The 21,624-nt window shown below is 36.8% G+C and overlaps 1 protein-coding gene across 11 annotated transcripts in view; it reads right to left on the bottom strand.

Annotated features, from left to right (window-relative positions):
- Positions 1-21,624, bottom strand: part of Dyb (Dystrobrevin) — a 70,199-nt gene that overhangs the window by 7,575 nt on the left and 41,000 nt on the right. For 2 of the 11 annotated variants that reach the window (XM_073988677.1, XM_073988673.1), the window contains one exon: positions 7,507-8,118. In XM_073988677.1, coding sequence (XP_073844778.1) covers positions 7,586-8,118 — 533 coding nt within the window. In that variant the 3' untranslated portion in view covers positions 7,507-7,585. Of the gene's footprint in view, positions 1-7,506; positions 21,537-21,624 lie in introns of those variants that run through there. The other 9 variants (XM_073988675.1, XM_073988670.1, XM_073988671.1 and 6 more) reach the window with 6 other exon arrangements.

Below are 21,624 nucleotides of genomic sequence, written 5' to 3'. Positions count from 1 at the left end.
CCACATTTTGAGCTGTTGGGACATTTTAAAACTATTGGATTAAATTTCAAATTGACCTAGTCAAAGTGTCCCAAGGCATAGCAGACACATAGTTGTGGATGGGTTAAACAATATGCTTTGTCTTTTGCAGAAAAGTGAGGTTATAAACAAATAAATTGTTTTCTGTTCCTTTTTTCGAAGAGTAAATGAGAAGATTTGTTTATTAGGGTCATCCCTTAATGAAATTTTATAAAAGTAGCTGCATTTTGTAAGAATTTTACAACGATTTGCGTCTATAACCTCAACTTTTTAAAGGTTATGTATACATATAGCTCCACATTGTGGTCTGCTGGGACATTTAACCTAGTTGTTGTTGTTGTTGTAACAGTGTTTTATTATTATGTTTGTATGTTCGTTCTCCTGTTCAATCTGGCTCTGGGTCTATATCCAGTTCCAGGAAGTTGGCTACTTCGATGGGATGTAACGACAGATCCACTGGAGTCAGATGAGTAGGCTTGGCGGGGCAGTTAAATAGGTGCTTAGTATCGTGCGGGCCCATGCCGCATACTGGGCAGATGTCTTGCACGGTGCGATCGATTCCCGCCCAATAGGAATTTAGGCGACTGCAATATCCCGAGCTTAATTGAGCCAAAACTACTCTGGTTTGTCGTGGCAGCTGACGCTCTTCAGCTGCGATAGATGGGGGATGTACTCCGAGTACTTTATTCACACTATAATTGCTTAAGGCCTTGGCAACTGCGTCCGTGTGAATGCTATTCAATACTGCTTGATATGCCTGTTGATCTAGAGGTTCTCTCCTATATTGTTGGACCGTCGTCTCTAGAGCATGAATATCCTTCTTGATATGCCTGGGTGTATCGGTGACCAGCAGATGGTGATTGGGATGCCTCTCACGGTAACACCCGAGCAAGTACTGCAACGATAGCATCTCATTATGTTGTCGTACTGGAAGAATCTTTGCCTCCTCATGTAGATGGTCCACTGTAAATTTGAGGAGGCACCCTGTTGCTGTTCTCAGGGCGGCATTCTGGCATGTTTGAAGCCTTTTCCAATTCGTATCACATAACCGACCTATCACAGACCGACCTATCGCTTTATACGTGGTCAACAAGGTTTCTTTATCTGCACCCCAAGTGCTGCCGACTAGGGACTTGAGGACCTTGTTCCTACTTTTCAGTTTGTCGCCGATAGCTGTGGCATGCTCGCACGACCTGAAAGTAGTGTCGAATGTGAACCCTAAAAATTTGGGACAGTTTGTGGTCGGAATTCTGTTACCGTCGACCACGACATTCAATTCTCTTCCAAACTGCGCTGTCCATGTGGTGAATAGAGTGGCTTTTGATTTTGTGGCGGAGATCTGCATAATAGTTGTTCAGTCTCTCACAGATGTCATCAGGATAGGGGTACCCGACGCCAGGATCGTGCAATCATCCGCATACGTTACGATCTCGATGCCGTCTGGAGTGGGCGGAATACAGGAGAAGTAGACGTTAAACAGTTCCGGAGATATCACCCCACCTTGGGGAACTTCCTGTTTCACTCTACGGGGCTTGGATTTCTTGTTCCTGAATTCCACGTACGACTTGCGTCCACACATATAGTTGACTATTCAACGTTTCAAGCTTGGCCGGAGGGTTGTCTGCTCAATGTCCTCAAACAGCGTGGAGTGCCTGACTGTATCAAAGCCATTTGATAAGTCAAGCGCCAACATCAATGTTCTATCGCACGGCCGTCTCTGGTTGAGTCCTTGACAAATATGTGTGGTAATGGCGAGCAGCGCAGTTGTCGTGCTGTGCTGCTTACGGAATCCATGCTGATGATCGGCAACTTGATAGCTATTTCTGATACTGGGGAAGTCTAAGGCCTCAAGGATCTTTGCTACGGGCGAGAGAAAAGCGAAATCGGCCTGTACGATTCACTTTTGCTGGCATCCTTGCCGGGCTTCCGTAGTGGGACCACCCTGCCCATTTTCCAGACTTCGGGAACAATGAGGGTGGATAGCGACAAGTTGAGAACTTTAGTGAGATACTTCACTCCCGGCTCATTCAGTTGCTTCAGCATTACCATGAGAGATTCCATCAGGGCCCAACGCTTTGGATGATTTAGCGTTCCTGATGGCATTGGCAACATCATCCATTGTAAACTGTGGTGGTTCCTCCTCGGCAGCAAGAGATCTGATGCAACGTAATACTCTTCTCTTCTCCCTGTCACTCTCGAGGTGCTCGACAAACTGTCGATTGAAATAACTTGCACACCACTTCGGGTCAGTCAACGTAACGTCGCCAAACGTGACTGAGGTCCTATCTTCCCTTCTTCCAGGGTTCGAGAGTGACGTTGCCCACAATTCACCTATACCGGCTGCAATGTTGTAACTCTTCAGATGATTTAACCACTTGTTTCGCTTATGCTCGCCGACCAGCCTGTTAACTTCCAGTGTCAGCTCCCTGACTCTGGGGTCATTGGGGTTGGTGGTTCGGCGAAGCTCTTCACGCTCATTTGCTAATCCCGCGTCGCCTCTGCTGGAAAGTTTGGCCTTACTTCGGGTATTCGACCAGCAGTGATGATGTCTCGCAACGTCCTTTCCGCTACCGGAACATCAGAAGGATTGGACGGGCAGTTCTCTGAAGCGGTTATTGGTGAACTCTCTGAAACCCGGCCAATCAGCTTTCTTATGATTGACGAATGTGCGGCGTTCAGAGGTAATGAAATCGGGTGGTCTGCTAATGGAGACAATTATGGGGAGATGGTCTGATCCAAGGGAAATGGCGGGTTGCCAGGTAACTTCATGTGTCAGACCAGGTGACACGATGGTTATGTCTGGCGAGCTGTGACACTCTCCTCTAATTCTGGTAGGGGCGTCCTCATTGACCGTGCAAAACGTAGAGCTGTCAATCTGCTCAGCCAGCGCTGTACCTCTCTGGTCGTTTCCGAGGGCCGAATGCCACATTTCATGATGCGCATTAAAGTCCCCCAGGACCAGACAATTATGACCTTCCAAAAGCGGGCTATTGTTAGGCACGTAATCTGAGATACAGCTATTTCTCGGCGGGATGTATACGCTGAACGTATACAACTCTATCTCGGCAGTTCCACACCTGAAATTTTGTTGACCAAACACTGTTAATTTCGTTTATAACCTCACTTAAGGATCATTTCAGGGAACAAGTGTCGTTTAGGGGCACCTCTCGGATCGGTCCGAAATTTTTACCATAGGTAGCCCTTGGGACCCTGATTCCAACGATATATAATTTTCCGGGGGGGGAAGTCCATGCTTCCCGAGATATGGGTCTTGACATTTCGGAAATTTCGTACTTTCACACCTTTAGGTTGTTTAGGGGCACCTCTCGGATCGGTCCGAAATTATTACCATAGGTAGCCCTTGGGACCCTGAACACAACGATATATAATTTTCCGGGGGGAAGTCCATACTTCCCGAGATATGGGTCTTGACATTTCGGAAATTTCGTAACACCTTTATGTTGTTTATGGGCAGCTCTGGGATCGGGCTGAAATGTTTACGGTAGATAGCCCTTGGCACACTGAACACAACGATATATAGCTTTCTGTGGGGAAGTCGTACCTCCCGAGATATGGGTCGTGACTTTTTTACTTTTATCACCATTATTTTTAAAACCTATGCAATATGGGACTCGTTTTAAAGCTCACGAAGAGTACTTTCCTATGCCGCCAATAATTAATAATGGTAATTACATTTTCTAATAATAATTTATTATTATTATTATTATTATTATTGGGCTACACGATCAAAACTCTCTTTTAAATTGAAAGAGTTCTTAAGTAGCCGGCCTTCGGCCGGGGATTTAAAACTTTCACCTATGGACAGGGTCAAAAGTGGGCTACGCGATCAAAACGCGTGCATAAAAGTACTCTCCATAAGCTTTAAAGCGATGCCCATATTGCCCACGTTAGAATTGTAAAATGTCAAGACCCATATCTCGGGAAGTATGGACTTCCCCCGGAAAATTATACATCGTTGTATTCAGGATGCCAAGGGCTATCTACTGTAGAAATTTCAGCCAGATCCGAGAGGTGGCCCTAAACAACATAAAGCTGTGAAAGTACGAAATTTCCGAAATGTGAAGATCCATAGCTCGGGAAGTATGGACTTCCCCCCGGAAAATTATATATCGTTGAATTCAGGATGTCAAGGGCTGTCTACTGTAAAAATTTCAGCCCGATCCGAGAGGTGCCACTAAACAACCTAAAGGTGTGAAATACGAAATTTCCGAAATGTGAAGATCCATATCTCGGGAAGTATGGACTTCCCCCGGAAAATTATATATCGTTGTATTCAGGATGCCAAGGACAACCTACGGTAAAAATTTCAGCCCGGTCCGAGAGGTGGCCCTAAACGACATTTAAGCCCATTTCAGGAATTAGGGTGATGCATTTTGGCATAGAAGAGTAAAAACGTAATTCATTTTTTTTTTTTTGTAAAGTCAGGTTTTTCTGTTGCATTTTTTGGACAACGAAGTGGTAGATTTCTTCGCAAAGCTTATCAGTTAAAAACATTTTGTGGAAATCAAGGAATTTTGTAACAAAATACTACTGCTGCTGGGTCAATTCAACAAGTATTGAATTTACTTTGAAAATGACCAAGAAGTGGTGTCTTTCGGCATAAAATAGTATAGAATGTAATTCTATCATTTATTTATTTTTTTTTTGTAAAGTGGGGTTAGAATCGAAAATGTCATTTCCCGTTGGATTTTTCTTGGGAACGAAGGGGTAAGATTTCTTTAGAAGGCATGTCAGATAGAAACGTTTTATAAAAATCATTTGTAACAAAATACTGCGAGAATTTTGTAACAAAATGCTTTGAATTTCGTTTATAACCTCACAACTGAGAGGATATGGTTAAGTATGGCTGTATTACACTGTGCGACCACAAAAAAATGACAAGGAAAATCGAGTAGATTATGAAAGTAGAGCTAAAAATATGAGACACGTGTATCGGCGTTTTTAAAGTTTACGTCGGAAAGTAACCAAAATAGGCGGGGCAAGTTCCGCCCATTTTTAAATTTTTCGAAATATTCGAGTTTAGATATCTTGGAATCCTTGCATTTCAGGTATATAGTGTCTTTGAGAACTTTACTTAGGAGGGTTTGGGAAATATTTTTGTTAAAAATTTTAACCCTCATGCGGTTCATCAAAGTGGTCTTTTTTGTCCTTTTTTCGAAAATCTTTCAAAAACTCATTAAAAATATGATCGTATCAAATCCGAATATTCTACAAAATTGTTTGCCATAAAATTTTACTATAGGTCTCAGAATACACCAAATCTGTAACTCTTGTCTAATCGCCAGGAATCTCTAAAAATGAAAAACACGTTTTAGGGTTAAAATCGGACTTCATCTGAGTTTATTCAAAATTGTCCCACAAAACATAATTTTAGAGAAATGATGTCAGAGACAAAAATATTCTTCGTCAAATTTCACCATAGGCCACCAAAGAAATAAAATGTCTATTAACATTCTATAGCATGAAAATATCAGTATCAATTTTGCTGAAAAAACATGAAAGTATTTCCCAATTTTTTTGATGAAAATTTTTTCCTTCTTTTTTCTAATTGATGCATGGAAATAATATAAAGCTTGGTTATAGGTGAAAAGTGTCAAAGAATGAAAAATTCTACACAAAATTTCAATATAAGTTTCAAAATAAACCATAAATCTATGCATACTATTTCCTTAAAAAATTTAGATTACAAATTTATATATATTAGGATGAAATTATATGTTTTAATTTTGGACTGTTAATTTTACATAATTCTATACTGGATCAAAATCTAGCAAAATCCTTCACTTTTTGGGAATATTGTTAAAGAAAGAAATGTTCCAAATGAAATTTCATTATGCGTCTCTGAATAAAAGAAATCTGTAGCCATAACATATAACATTCTTAGCAGCACTTGTTTTTAGTATATAGGTTTTAGGGCCATATTTTCCAATTTTCATACATGCTATAGAATATTTTCATGCTATAGAATGTAAATAGACATTTCATTTCTTTAGTGACCTATGGTGAAATTTGACGAAGAATATTTTTGTCTCTGACATCATCTCTCTAAAATTATGTTTTGTGGGACAATTTTGAATAAACTCAGATGAAGTCCGACTTTAACCCTAAAACGTGTTTTTCATTTTTAGAGATTCCTGGCGATTAGACAAGAGTTACAAATTTGGTGTATTCTGAGACCTATAGTAAAATTTTATGGCGAACAATTTTGTAGAATATTTGGATTTGATACGATCACATTTTTAATGAGTTTTTGAAAGATTTTCGAAAAAAGGACAAAAAAGACCCCTTTGATGAACCGCATGAGGGTTAAAATTTTTAACAAAAATATTTCCCAAACCCTCCTAAATAAAGTTGCCAAAGACACTATATACCTGAAATGCAAGGATTCCAAGATATCTAAACTCGAATATTTCGAAAAATTTAAAAATGGGCGGAACTTGCCCCGCCTATTTCGGTTACTTTCCGACGTAAGCTTTAAAAACGCCGATACACGTGTCTCATATTTTTAGCTCTACTTTCATAATCTATCTACACGGTTTTTCCCATCATTTTGAAAAAAATTGAATTTTGTTGCACAGTGTTATTAGTCACACATTGGGGCATGTCTCTTGTGTTTTTTTAAAAGTATTGTATTTTCTTTTAAATTGACCAAGTTGTAGTGTCTTACCGCATAGATTTTCCTTTTTTTTTTTTTATAAAATGAGGTTATAAACGAAGGTCTTTTTCTTTGCATTTCTTTTTGAAAGGGAAATGGGGAATTTTTTTACAAGGAGTGGCAGATGGCGTTAAAATTTTATGTAATCACGCCATTTTATACAAATTTTGTTTATAACCTCCACTTTTTTAAGGTTATGTGTCTATATATTTCCCCACTTTGTAGTCTGCTGGGTCATTTTATAAGTATGTTTTGTTTTTCTAGTAGACTGTAGCACTGTTGTCTTGAGCTTTTTGTATGGACGAGACTGACAACTACATTTTCTAAATATGTATATACGCTGGATGTTGAAAAATTATGAGGTTTTGATCTCAGGTTTTCAATTGGAGGAATCTTTAATGGATCTTTACACTGTGTGAAGTAAAAGAAATGGGTCCAAAAACAAAACAGATTAGGCGAAATAGGCTCTAAATACTATTTTATATGGTGGTATGGTTGGTGGTGGTATGTTTATATTTTTTTTTAACAGAGAAAAATAGAAGGAGGCAACAAACAACAACACATGTACGAGTATGTATGTATGTAGATATTTACAAACAACTATAAGATGATGATAGGCTAGGCTAAAAAGAAGGAAAGCGTTCGATTTCGATAGGCAAAACGGAAACATGAAAATGTTGAGATTTTGCTAATGTGAAAAGAACAACAATATCAACAATATTTCTAACAAATTACCAAAGGAACTTGAGCAAATGGAACATGATTTCAAATTGATAGGGGTATTAAGAGAAAATAACAACAAAAACATATACCTTTGGTTTTGCTTTTTTGGTTTTTTTGGTGGTGGTACAATTACAACAATTGGTAAGTTATAAATTTGTTTTTTTTTTTTTATAAACTCAAACTATATTTTAAAAGATGGGCGTGCATAATCAACTGCAATTCATCGATTGTCTCACCGATTTCATGCAACAGAGGAAAGCCAGCATCTGCATCATCTATGAGTACCTCGGGATAATGTTTGTAACCCATGACACGATTAATGTGGGCATGTTCTTCATCAATGTCAAAATCAGAATCTAATTCAACCTCGGAATCATGATCGAGACGATATTCAAGATCTTTTAACATCAAGTGTGGATTGCCACCACCCTGGGCTAAGGCTGCTGCCATTGATCCAAGGAAATCATGGTCGGAAGTGGAGTGTAATTGGTGTTGCAGCTGCTGAGAATGCTGTTGTTGTTGTTGTTGCTGCTGTTGTTGCAGTTGCAGTTGTCGTATACTTGAAGACATACCACTACTATCGCCTAGATTTAAACCAAAATTATAATCCAAATCGAAATCATCGTAAGCCTCGTCTTCTTCTCCTTCATTTTCCTCAATATCTTCGGCTGATTCATCACCTTCTATGTGACGTAGCAACTCTACTGGCATTGCAAATGCATTAATAATATTTATATATGTATAGTGTAAGAGATAGAGAGAGAGTATATATGTGTGTGGTGTATATGTTTGTTGTGTATATATTTTTTTATCCAATACAATATTGTAAAGCATTTTTTCAAATATATCTTTTGCATGTTGAAAAATAGATAGAGATGAAAGTTTACACAAAGAAATTGCAGCAGAATCGAAAGTATGTAGCACACGAAAGATGGTGGAAGAGAAGAAGTGTAATCTAACAATTGCAGTGTTTATGTCTTTTACGTCTATTGGGAAAGTAATCTAAAACAAAGTTGGAAAGAAAAATCATTGCAAAGTAAAACTCATTCACCAAAAGATATTGGGGAGTTGTGCTGGAGACACGAAATAACAAAAACATCTCCCGGTAGTGTTGTGAAGTGAGGGGGGATTTAAGAAACAAGTTTTGGACATGCTTAGACAACTAAATTTAGAAAAAGAGTTAAGTACCATACATGAATTGGACATCATAACTTCAAATTTTAATTTGAAATATCAAAAGTAACCAAGTGAGGGAGGGGAGTTGGGCAATCGCAGCTGGCCCATATCATAAAGTATTGAATTTACTTTTAAAAATTGACCAAGTAGTTGTGTCTTGACATTATTTTTAATTTTATTTATTTACTTAATTTTTGTAAAGTGAGGTTATAAACGACAAAGTTTTTTTCCCATGAATTTTTTGCAAGCGAAATGATTAGATTCCTCAACAAGGTTTATCAAATAAAGACATATTATAGAAATCAGAGAATTTTGCAACAAAAAACCAGTAAGGAAGGCATCAAAGTCGGGCGGGGCCGACTATATGATACCCTACACCACTGTGAATAGGTAAAATATATATGGGAGCTAAATCCAAATGTGAACAGATTACGATATAATTTGGCACATATATTTCTAGACCAAACACCGTCACACATTTCAAATTTCATCAAAATTAGACATACATAGCGTCTTTGGTGCATCAAATACTTCAAATCGGTCGAAAATATATATGGGAGCTATATCCAAATCTGAACCGATTTCGATAAAATTTGGCACAATTATTTCTAGACCAAATTCCGTCACACATTCCATATTTCATTGAGATCGGACATATATAACGTCTTTCGTGCACCAAATACCAAAAATCGGCCAAAAATATATATGGGAGCTATATCCAAATCTGAACCGATTTTGATATAATTTGGCACACTTATTTCTAGACCAAATTCCGTCACACATTCCAAATTTCATCAAAATTGGACAGATACAGCGTGTTTGGTGCACCAAATACCAAAAATCGGTCGAAAATTTATATGGGAGCTATATCCAAATCTGAACCGATTTTGTTATAATTTGGCACACTTATTTCTAGACTAAATTCCGTCACACATTCCATATTTCATTGAGATCGGACATATATAACGTCTTTCGTGCACCAAATACCAAAAGTCGGCCAAAAAATATATATGGGAGCTATATCCAAATCTGAACCGATTTTGATATAATTTGGCACACTTATTTCTAGACCAAATTCCGTCACCCATTCCATATTTCATTGAGATTGGATATATTTAACGTCTTTCGTGCACCAAATACCAAAAATCGGTCGAAAATTTATATGGGAGCTATATCCAAATCTGAACCGATTTTGATATAATTTGGCACATTTATCTGCAGACCTAATTCGGTAACACATTCCAAATTTCATCAAAATTGGACAGATACAGCGTGTTTGGTGCATCAAATACTTCAAATCGGTCGAAAATATATATGGGAGCTATATCCAAATTTGAACCGATTTCGATAAAATTTGGCACAATTATTTCTAGACCAAATTCCGTCACACATTCCATATTTCATTGAGATCGGACATATATAACGTCTTTCGTGCACCAAATACCAAAAATCGGACGAAAATATATATGGGAGCTATATCCAAATCTGAACCGATTTCGATAAAATTTGGCACACTTATTTCTAGACCAAATTCCGTCACACATTCCATATTTCATTGAGATCGGACATATATAACGTGTTTCGTGCACCAAATACCAAAAATCGGCCAAAAATATATATGGGAGCTATATGCAAATCTGAAACGATTTTGATATAATTTGGCACACTTATTTCTAGACCAAATTCCGTCACACATTCCATATTTCATTGAGATCGGACGTATATAACGTCTATCGTGCACCAAATACCAAAAATCGGTCGAAAATTTATATGGGAGCTATATCCAAATCTGAACCGATTTTGATATAATTTGGCACACTTATTTCTAGATCAAATTCCGTCACACATTCCATATTTCATTGAGATCGGACATATATAACGTGTTTCGTGCACCAAATACCTCAAATCGGGCGAAAATACATATGGGAGCTATATGCAAATCTGAAACGATTTCGATAAAATTTGGCACACTTATTTCTAGACCAAATTCCGTCACACATTCCAAATTTCATTGAGATCGGACATATATAACGTCTTTCGTGCACCAAATACCAAAAATCGGTCGAAAATTTATATGGGAGCTATATCCAAATCTGAACCGATTTCGATAAAATTTGGCACACTTATTTCTAGACCAAATTCCGTCACACATTCCATATTTTATTAAGATCGGACATATATAACGTGTTTCGTGCACCAAATACCAAAAATCGGTCGAAAATTAATATGGGAGCTATATCCAAATCTGAACCGATTTCGATAAAATTTGGCACAATTATTTCTAGACCAAATTCCGTCACTCATTCCATATTTCATTGAGATCGGACATATATAACGTCTTTCGTGCACCAAATACCTTAAATCGGGCGAAAATATGTATTGGAGCTATATCCAAATCTGAACCGATTTTGATATAATTTGGCACACTTATTTCTAGACCAAATTCCGTCACACATTCCATATTTCATTGAGATCGGACATATATAACGTGTTTGGTGCATCAAATACCTTAAATCGGGCGAAAATATATATGGGAGCTATATCCAAATCTGAACCGATTTTGTTATAATTTGGCACACTTATTTCTAGACCAAATTCCATCACACATTCCATATTTCATTGAGATCGGACATATATAACGTGTTTCGTGCACCAAATACCAAAAATCGGTCGAAAATTTATATGGGAGCTATATCCAAATCTGAACCGATTTTGATAAAATTTGGCACAATTATTTCTAGACCAAACACCGTCACATATTTCAAATTTCATCAAAATTGGACAGATACAGCGTCTTTGGTGCATCAAATACCTTAAATCGGGCGAAAATATATATGGGAGCCATATCCAAATCCGAACCGATTTCGATAAAATTTGGCACAATTATTTCTAGACAAAATTCCGTCACACATTTCAAATTTCATTGAGATCGGACATATATAACGTGTTTCGTGCACCAAATACCAAAAATCGGTCGAAAATTTATATGGGAGCTATATCCAAATCTGAACCGATTTTGTTATAATTTGGCACACTTATTTCTAGACCAAATTCCATCACGCATTCCAAATTTCATCAAAATTGGACAGATACAGCGTGTTTGGGGCATCAAATACTTCAAATCGGTCGAAAATTTATATGGGAGCTATATCCAAATCTGAATCGATTTTGATATAATTTGGCACACTTATTTCTAGACCAAATTCCGTCACACATTTCAAATTTCATTGAGATCGGACATATATAACGTGTTTCGTGCGCCAAATACCAAAAATCGGTCGAAAATTTATATGGGAGCTATATCCAAATCTGAACCGATTTTGATATAATTTGGCACATTTATCTATAGACCTAATTCCGTAACACATTCCAAATTTCATTGAGATCGGACATATATAACGTCTTTCGTGCACCAAATGCCAAAAATCGGTCGAAAATTTATATGGGAGCTATATGCAAATCTGAACCGATTTTGATACAATTTGGCACATTTATCTATAGACCTAATTCCGTAACACATTCCAAATTTCATCAAAATTAGACGTACACAGAGTCCTTGGTGCATCAAATACCTTAAATCGGGCGATAATATATATGGGAGCTATATCCAAATCCGAACCGATTTCGATCAAATTTGGCACACTTATTCCTAGACCAAATCCCGTCAAACATTCCATATTTCATTGAGAACGGACATATATAACGTGTTTCGTGCACCAAATACCAAAAATAGGTCGAAAATTTATATGGGAGCTATATGCAAATCTGAATCGATTTTGATATAATTTGGCACATTTATTTATAGACCTAATTCCGTAACACATTCCAAATTTCATTGAGATCGGATATATATAACGTCTTTCGTGCACCAAATACCAAAAATCGGCCAAAAATATATATGGGAGCTATATCCAAATCTGAACCGATTTTGATATAATTTGGCACACTTATTTCTAGACCAAATTCCGTCACGCATTCCAAATTTCATTGAGATCGGACATATATAACGTGTTTCGTGCACCAAATACCAAAAATCGGTCGAAAATTTATATGGGAGCTATATCCAAATCTGAACCGATTTTGATATAATTTGGCACACTTATTTCTAGACCAAATTCCGTCACACATTCCAAATTTCATTGAGATCGGCCATATATAACGTCTTTCGTGCACCAAATACTTCAAATCGGTCGAAAATATATATGGGAGCTATATCCAAATCTGAACCGATTTCGATAAAATTTGGCACACTTATTTCTAGACCAAATTCCGTCACACATTCCAAATTTTATTGAGATCGGACATATATAACGTCTTTCGTGCACCAAATACCAAAAATCGGTCGAACATTTATATGGGAGCTATATCCAAATCTGAACCGATTTTGATATAATTTGGCACACTTATTTCTAGACCATATTCCGTCACACATTCCATATTTCATTGAGATCGGACATATATAACGTGTTACGTGCACCAAATACCAAAAATCGGCCAAAAATATATATGGGAGCTATATCCAAATCTGAACCGATTTTGATATAATTTGGCACACTTATTTCTAGACCAAATTCCGTAACACATTCCAAATTTCATCAAAATTGGATAGACACAGCGTGTTTAGTGCACCAAATACCAAAACTCGGCCAAAAATATATATGGGAGCTATATCCAAATCTGAACCGATTTTGTTATAATTTGGCACACTTATTTCTAGACCAAATTCCGTCACACATTCCATATTTCATTGAGATCGCACATATATAACGTCTTTCGTGCATCAAATACTTCAAATCGGCCAAAAATATATATGGGAGCTATATCCAACTCCGGACCGATTTCGATAAAATTTGGCACACTTATTTCTAGACCAAATTCCGTCAAACATTCCATATTTCATTGAGATCGGACATATATAACGTGTTTCGTGCACCAAATACCTTAAATCGGGCGAAAATATATATGGGAGCTATATCCAAATCCAAACCGATTTCGATAAAATTTGGCACACTTATTTCTAGACCAAATTCCGTCACACATTCCATATTTCATTGAGATCGGACTTATATAACGTGTTTCGTGCACCAAATACCAAAAATCGGCCAAAAATATATATGGGAGCTATATCCAAATCTGAACCGATTTTAATATAATTTGGCACACTTATTTCTAGACCAAATTCCGTCACACATTCCATATTTCATTGAGATCGGACATATATAACGTCTTTCGTGCACCAAATAACTAAAATCGGGCGAAAATTTATATGGGAGCTATATCCAAATCTGAACCGATTTCGATATAATTTGGCACACTTATTTCTAGACCAAATTCCGTCACACATTCCATATTTCATTGAGATCGGACATATATAACGTCTTTCGTGCACCAAATACCAAAAATCGGTCGAAAATTTATATGGGAGCTATATCCAAATCTGAACCGATTTTAATATAATTTGGCACACTTATTTCTAGACCAAATTCCGTCACACATTCCATATTTCATTGAGATCGGACATATATAACGTCTTTCGTGCACCAAATAAATAAAATCGGGCGAAAATTTATATGGGAGCTATATCCAAATCTGAACCGATTTCGATATAATTTGGCACACTTATTTCTAGACCAAATTCCGTCACACATATGTGTATATAACGTGCTTCGTGCACCAAATACCAAAAATCGACCAAAAATATATATGGGAGCTATATCCAAATCCGAACCGATTTCGATCAAATTTGGCACACTTATTCCTAGACCAAATTCCGTCACACATTCCATATTTCATTGAGATCGGACATATATAACGTGTTTCGTGCACCAAATACCAAAAATCGGTCGAAAATTTATATGGGAGCTATATCCAAATCTGAACCGATTTTGATATAATTTGGCACATTTATCTGCAGACCTAATTCGGTAACACATTCCATATTTCATTGAGATCGGACATATATAACGTCTTTCGTGCACCAAATACCAAAAATCGGTCGAAAATTTATATGGGAGCTATATCCAAATCTGAACCGATTTTGATATAATTTGGCACATATATTCCTAGACCAAACACCGTCACACATTCCAAATTTCATCAAAATTAGACATACATAGCGTCTTTGGTGCATCAAATACCTTAAATCGGGCGATAATATATATGGGAGCTATATCCAAATCCGATTTTGATATAATTTGGCACATTTATCTATAGACCTAATTCCGTAACACATTCCAAATTTCATCAAAATTGGACAGATACAGCGTCTTCGGTGCATCAAATACTTCAAATCGGTCGAAAATATATATGGGAGCTATATCCAAATATGAACCAATTTTCACTAAAAGCAATAGCGTTCTTCATTAGGCTAAAAAAATGACCTTCCCCAATTTTCAGCCAAATCGAACAATAAATGCGACCTGTATGTTGACTTTTCAAATACAAAAGTTCATCGGAGATGACCTTTCCCATACAAAAGTTCACCGGAGATGACTTTTCCCATACAAAAGTTCACCGGAGATGACTTTTCCCATACAAAAGTTCACCGGAGATGACTTTTCCCATACAAAAGTTCACCGGAGATGATTTTTCCAATGCATAAGTTCACCGGAGATGATTTTTCCAATACAAAAGTTCACCGGAGATGACTTTTCCCATACAAAAGTTCACCGGAGATGACTTTTCCCATACAAAAGTTCACCGGAGATGACTTTTCCATAACAAAAGTTCACCGGAGATGACTTTTCCTATACAAAAGTTCACCGGAGATGATTTTTCCAATGCATAATTTCACCGGAGATGATTTTCCCAATACAAAAGTTCACCGGAGATGACTTTCCCATACAAAAGTTCACCGGAGATGACTTTTCCAATACAAAAGTTCACCGGAGATGGCTTTTCCCATACAAAAGTTCACCGGAGATGATTTTCCCAATACAAAAGTTCACCGGAGATGACTTTTCCCATACAAAAGTTCACCGGAGATGACTTTTCCCATACAAAAGTTCACCGGAGATGACTTTTCCTATACAAAAGTTCACCGGAGATGACTTTTCCATAACAAAAGACCACCGGATATGACTTTTCCTATGCAAAATTTTATCGGAAATGACATTTCCTAAACAAAAGTTCACCGGAGATGACTTTTCCATAAATCGACTCAGAAAGTGATTCTATGCATATCCCTAGAAGGAACTATGGGTCTATCTCTTTTCCTTAGGCATGTTACATACAAATGCACTAACACATAATACCCTTATCACAGGGTGGTGTAGGGTATAAATACTGTAAATTTTCTTTATAACCTCACTATGTTTTGCACGGTCAATGAGGACGCCCCTACCAGAATTAAAGGAGAGTGTCACAGCTCACCAGACATAACCATCGTGTCACCTGGTCTGACAAATGACGTTACCTGGCACCCCGTCATTTCGCTTGGATCAGACCATCTCCCCATAATTGTCTCCATTAGCAGACCACCCGATTTCATTACCTCTGAACGCCGCACATTCGTCAATCATAAGAAAGCTGATTGGCCGGGTTTTGAGAGAGTTCACCAATCAGCGCTTCAGAGAACTGCCCAATCCTTCTGATGTTCGGGTAGCGGAAAGGACGTTCCGAGACATCATCACTGCTGCAGCCGCTCGCCATATCCCTGCTGGTCGAATACCCGAAGTAAGACCGAACTTCCCAGCAGAGGCGACGGGATTAGCAAATGAGCGTGATGAGCTTCGCCGAACCAACCCTAATGACCCCAGAGTCAGGGAGCTGGCACCGGAAGTTAACAGGCTGGTCAGCGAGCACAAGCGGAACAAGTGGTTAAATCATCTGAAGAGTTGCAACATTGGAGCCGGTATAGGTGAATTGTGGGCAACGGTTAAGTCACTCTCGAACCCTGGAAGAAGGGAAGATAGGACCTCAGTCACGTTTGGCGACGTAACGTTGATTGACCCGAAGAGGTGCGCAAGTTATTTCAATTGACAGTTTGTCGAGCATTCCGAGAGTGACAGGGCGAAGAGAGGAGTATTACGTCGCATCAGATCTCTTCCTGCCGAGGATGAACCACCACAATTTACCATGGATGTTGTTGCCAATGCCATCAGGAACGCTAAATCATCCAAAGCGTTGGGCCCTGATGGAATCTCCATGGTAATGTTGAAGCAGCTGGATGAGCCGGGAGTCGAGTATCTCACCAAAGTCTTCAACTTGTCGCTAGCCACCCTCGTTGTTCCCGAAGTCTGAAAAATGGGCAGGGTGGTCCCACTACGGAAGCCAGGCAAGGATGCCAGCAAAAGTGAATCGTACAGGCCGATTTCGATTTTGTCGCCCGTAGCAAAGATCCTTGAGGCCTTAGTCTTCCCCAGTATCAGAAATAGCTATCAAGTTGCCGATCATCAGCATGGATTCCGTAAGCAGCATAGCACGACAACAGCGCTGCACGCCATTACCACATATATCTGTAAAGGACTCAACCAGAGACGGCCGTGCGATAGAACAATGATGGTGGCGCTTGACTTATCAAAAGCCTTTGAGACGCTATCGTTGCAGTACTTGCTCGGGTGTTACCGTGAGAGCCATCCCAATCACCATCTGCTGGCCACCGATACACCCAGGCATATCAAGAAAGATATTTCTTGGTCTAGAGACGGCGGTCCATCTATCCCCCATCTATCGCAGCTGAAGAGCGTCAGCTGCCACGACAAACTAGAGTAGTTTTGGCTCAACTACGCTCGGGATATTGCAGTCGCCTAAATTCCTATTGGGCGGGAATAGATCGCACCGTGCAAGACATCTGCCCAGTATGCGACATGGGCCCGCACGATACTAAGCACCTAATCAACTGCCCCGCCAAGGTCTACTCATCTGACTCCAGTGGATCTGTGGTTACATCCCATCGAAGTAGCCATCTTGCTGGAACTGGAGATAGACCCAGAGCCAGATTAAACAGGAGAACGAACAAACAAACATAATAATAAAACACTGTTACAACAACAACAACTCCGGATTTATGCTCAAATTATAACCTCGACCCACATATATTATATAATGGTTTTATTACCTCTTTTTTATCTTATAAAATCTTTTTCAAAATGTGCCCAAATCTCCCACAATGATTGAATTTAGAAGGAAGGTGTCAATAAAGAAAATACACTACATCGAATTTCAGTATAGATCACTGAAGAGAAGAAATCTGTAGGTATCTAATAAAACCGTAAAAACATACCCAAATATTTGGTTATGAAAAATACAATTATCACATTTTGTGTGGTTTCCGAAATGTGTCAAAATATTCTACAATAATTACATTTTTGAAAGATGCTGCCAATGAAGAAAATATTCTACATCGAATTTCAATACAGGTTACGGAACAAAAAAATCCGAAGATATAAGATATAACCATAAAATTTGAGTCCCAAAGTTGCTGCACTAATAAGATGATATTTGCCATTTTTATTCTCATTTTTAGTCATTTCAGAATCATGCTGAAACCTACCACAATTCATGATCTTAGGAGGTTGGTGTCAAAGGAAAAGATGTTCTTCATCAAATTTTACTATAGGTCACCGAACAGATAAAATCGGTAGGTACCACATTTAACCGTAAAAACATACCTAACAATTTGTTTATAAAAACGTGACTTTTAATTTAGTTATCTGTAACTAAATCGTTTTCGAAATGTATCGAAATTTTCAATAAGATAAGATTTTAGAAGAATCATGCCAATGGAGAATATATTCTACATCAAATTTCGCTATGAGTCACCGAGCAAAAAGGAATCAATAACTTTAGTATATATCCGATAAAAAGTAACAAACAATTTGGAGATAATAACATGAAATTTTATACATTTTTGCGTTATAAAATTTGGTTTCGATATGGTTCAAAATCTAATACAATATTGAAATTTAGAAGTATGGGAGGCATCAATGGAGTAAGTATTCTACATATAATTTTAGTATAGGTTACGGAACAAAGTAAATCTGTAGATATAAGTTACAGCAATGATGAGATGAAATTTTTGATTTTGTATTATTACATTGTGCGACAACAAAAAAAAAATGACAAGGAAAATCGAGTAGATTATGAAAGTAGAGCTAAAAATATTAGACACGTGTATCGGCGTTTTTAAAGTTTACGTCGGAAAGTTATAAGGAATAAGTGACAAGTTCCGCCCATTTTTAATTTTTTCGAAATATTCGAGTTTAGATATCTTGGAATCCTTGCATTTCAGGTATATAGTGTCTTTGGCAACTTTACTTAGGAAGGTGTGGGAAATATTTTTGTTAAAAATTTTAACCCTCATGCGGTTCATCAAAGGTGTCTTTTTTGTCCTTTTTTCGAAAATCTTTCAAAAACTCATTAAAAATGTGATCGTATCAAATCCGAATATTCTACAAAATTGTTCGCCATACAATTTTACTATAGGTCTCAGAATACACCAAATCTGTAACTCTTGTCTAATCGCCAGGAATCTCCAAAAATGAAAAACACGTTTTAGGGTTAAAGTCGGACTTCATTTGAGTTTATTCAAAATTGTCCCACAAAACATAATTTTAGAGAGATGATGTCAGAGACAAAAATATTCTTCGTCAAATTTTACAATAGGTCACCAAAGAAACGAAATGTCTATTTACATTATATAGCATGAAAATATCAGCATCAATTTTGCTGAAAAAACATGAAAATATTTCCCAATTTTTTTGATGAAAAATTTTTCCTTCTTTTTTCTAGTTGATACATGGAAGTAATATAAAACTTGGTTATAGGTGAAAAGTGTCAAAGGATGAAAAATTCTACACAAAATTTCACTATGAGTTTCAAAATAAACCATAAATCTATGTACACTATTTCCTTAAAAAAATTAGATTACAAATTTATATATATATTAGGATGAAATTATATGTTTTAATTTTGGACAGTTAATTTTACATAAATCCATACTGGACCAAAATCTAGCAAAATCCTTTACTTTTTGGGAATATTGTTAAAGAAAGAAATGTTCCAAATGAAATTTCATTATGAGTCTCTGAATAAAAGAAATCTGTAGCCATATCATATAACACTCTTAGCAGCACTTGTTTTTGATATATAGGTTTTAGGGCCATATTTTCCAATTTTCATACAGGTTGTCGTTGTGATTGAGAAATATAAATATCTTATTGATGGTTTTTCGTTATAAATTCATACAGAAGATGTTGTGCGTTCAATTTAAACAGCTTTAAAAACAGTTGTGGTGAAAAATGAAAATTGGGAAATATGGCCTTAAAACCTATATATCAAAAACAAGTGCTGCTAAGAATGTTATATGTTATGGCTACAGATTTCTTTTATTCAGAGACTCATAATGAAATTTCATTTGGAATATTTCTTTCTTTAACAATATTCCCAAAAAGTAAAGGATTTTGCTAGATTTTGATCCAGTATGGATTTATGTAAAATTAACTGTCCAAAATTAAAACATATAATTTCATCCTAATATATATAAATTTGTAATCTAATTTTTTTAAGGAAATAGTGTACATAGATATATGGTTTATTTTGAAACTCATAGTGAAATTTTGTGTAGAATTTTTCATCCTTTGACACTTTTCACCTATAACCAAGTTTTATATTACTTCCATGTATCAACTAGAAAAAAGAAAGAAAAAATTTTCATCAAAAAACTTGGAAAATATATTCATGTTTTTTCAGCAAAGTTGATACTAATATTTTCATGCTATAGAATGTAAATAGACATTTCGTTTCTTTGGTGACCTATTGTAAAATTTGACGAAGAATATTTTTGTCTCTGACATCATCTCTCTAAAATTATGTTTTGTGGGACAATTTTGAATAAACTCAAATGAAGTCCGACTTTAACCCTAAAACGTGTTTTTCATTTTTAGAGATTCCTGGCGATTAGATAATAGCTACAGATTTGGTGTATTCTGAGACCTATAGTAAAATTGTATGGCGAACAATTTTGTAGAATATTCGGATTTGATACGATCACATTTTTAATGAGTTTTGGAAAGATTTTCGAAAAAAAGGACAAAAAAGACCCCTTTGTTGAACCGCATGAGGGTTAAAATTTTTAACAAAAATATTTCCCACACCCTCCTTAGTAAAGTTGCCAACGACACTATATACCTGAAATGCAAGGATTCCAAGATATCTAAACTCGAATATTTCGAAAAATTTAAAAATGGGCGGAATTTGCCCCGCCTATTTTGGTTACTTTCCGACGTAAACTTTAAAAACGCCGATATACGTGTCTCATATTTTTAGCTCTACTTTCATAATGTACTCGGTTTTTTTCCATTATTTTGAAAAAATTTGAATTTTGTTGCACAGTGTTATTAATAGTTTTTTATCATGCCAAAATCTTACACAATGCTTGATCTTAGAAGGTGGGTGTCAATGGAATAAATGTTCTCAGTCAAATTTTACTATAGGTCAGTGAATAGATGAAATCTGTAGGTATAACATATAACCCTAAAAACATACGTTACAAATTGATTCGGAAAACATGACATTTGTTTCATTTTCTGTAACTAAAGATTTTTCGAATTATATCAAAATTTTCAATATAGTTTGATTTTAGGAGGATGATGCTAATGGAAAAAATATTCTACAACAATTTTCACTATGGGTCACCGAGCAAATGAAATCTGTAGCGATAATGTATAACCATAAAAAACTAAGAGAACAAAGTGGTATTTAAAAAAAAGAAAATATTTTTGGCCACATTTACTTTGATGCGATCCATGAAAACCCCTTAATTAAGCCAGACATTGCACCTTAGATATTACCAATATTATTCAATAGCAAACAAAATCCTTAAATCCCCCTCATCGCACAACAACATTTAAAGAGAGCTGGATAAAAATATGGTTTGGATTTAGAAAACACTTACCTAAAGGCAATATAAAACGGCTCTGAGAAGAAGGTTTAATTGCTTGTACTGCAAAAACGTTTATTTATTGTTTTTTTGTTAAGCACACAAAATACGCGTCCACAACACACACATATTCAAGGATAAAGGAAACATT

Source organism: Musca autumnalis, unplaced genomic scaffold, assembly GCF_047663935.1.
Source record: "Musca autumnalis isolate F117 unplaced genomic scaffold, ASM4766393v1 scaffold_5, whole genome shotgun sequence".
In the NCBI taxonomy this organism is placed as follows: domain Eukaryota; kingdom Metazoa; phylum Arthropoda; class Insecta; order Diptera; family Muscidae; genus Musca; species Musca autumnalis.
This window is presented reverse-complemented; position numbering and strand designations above follow the sequence as displayed.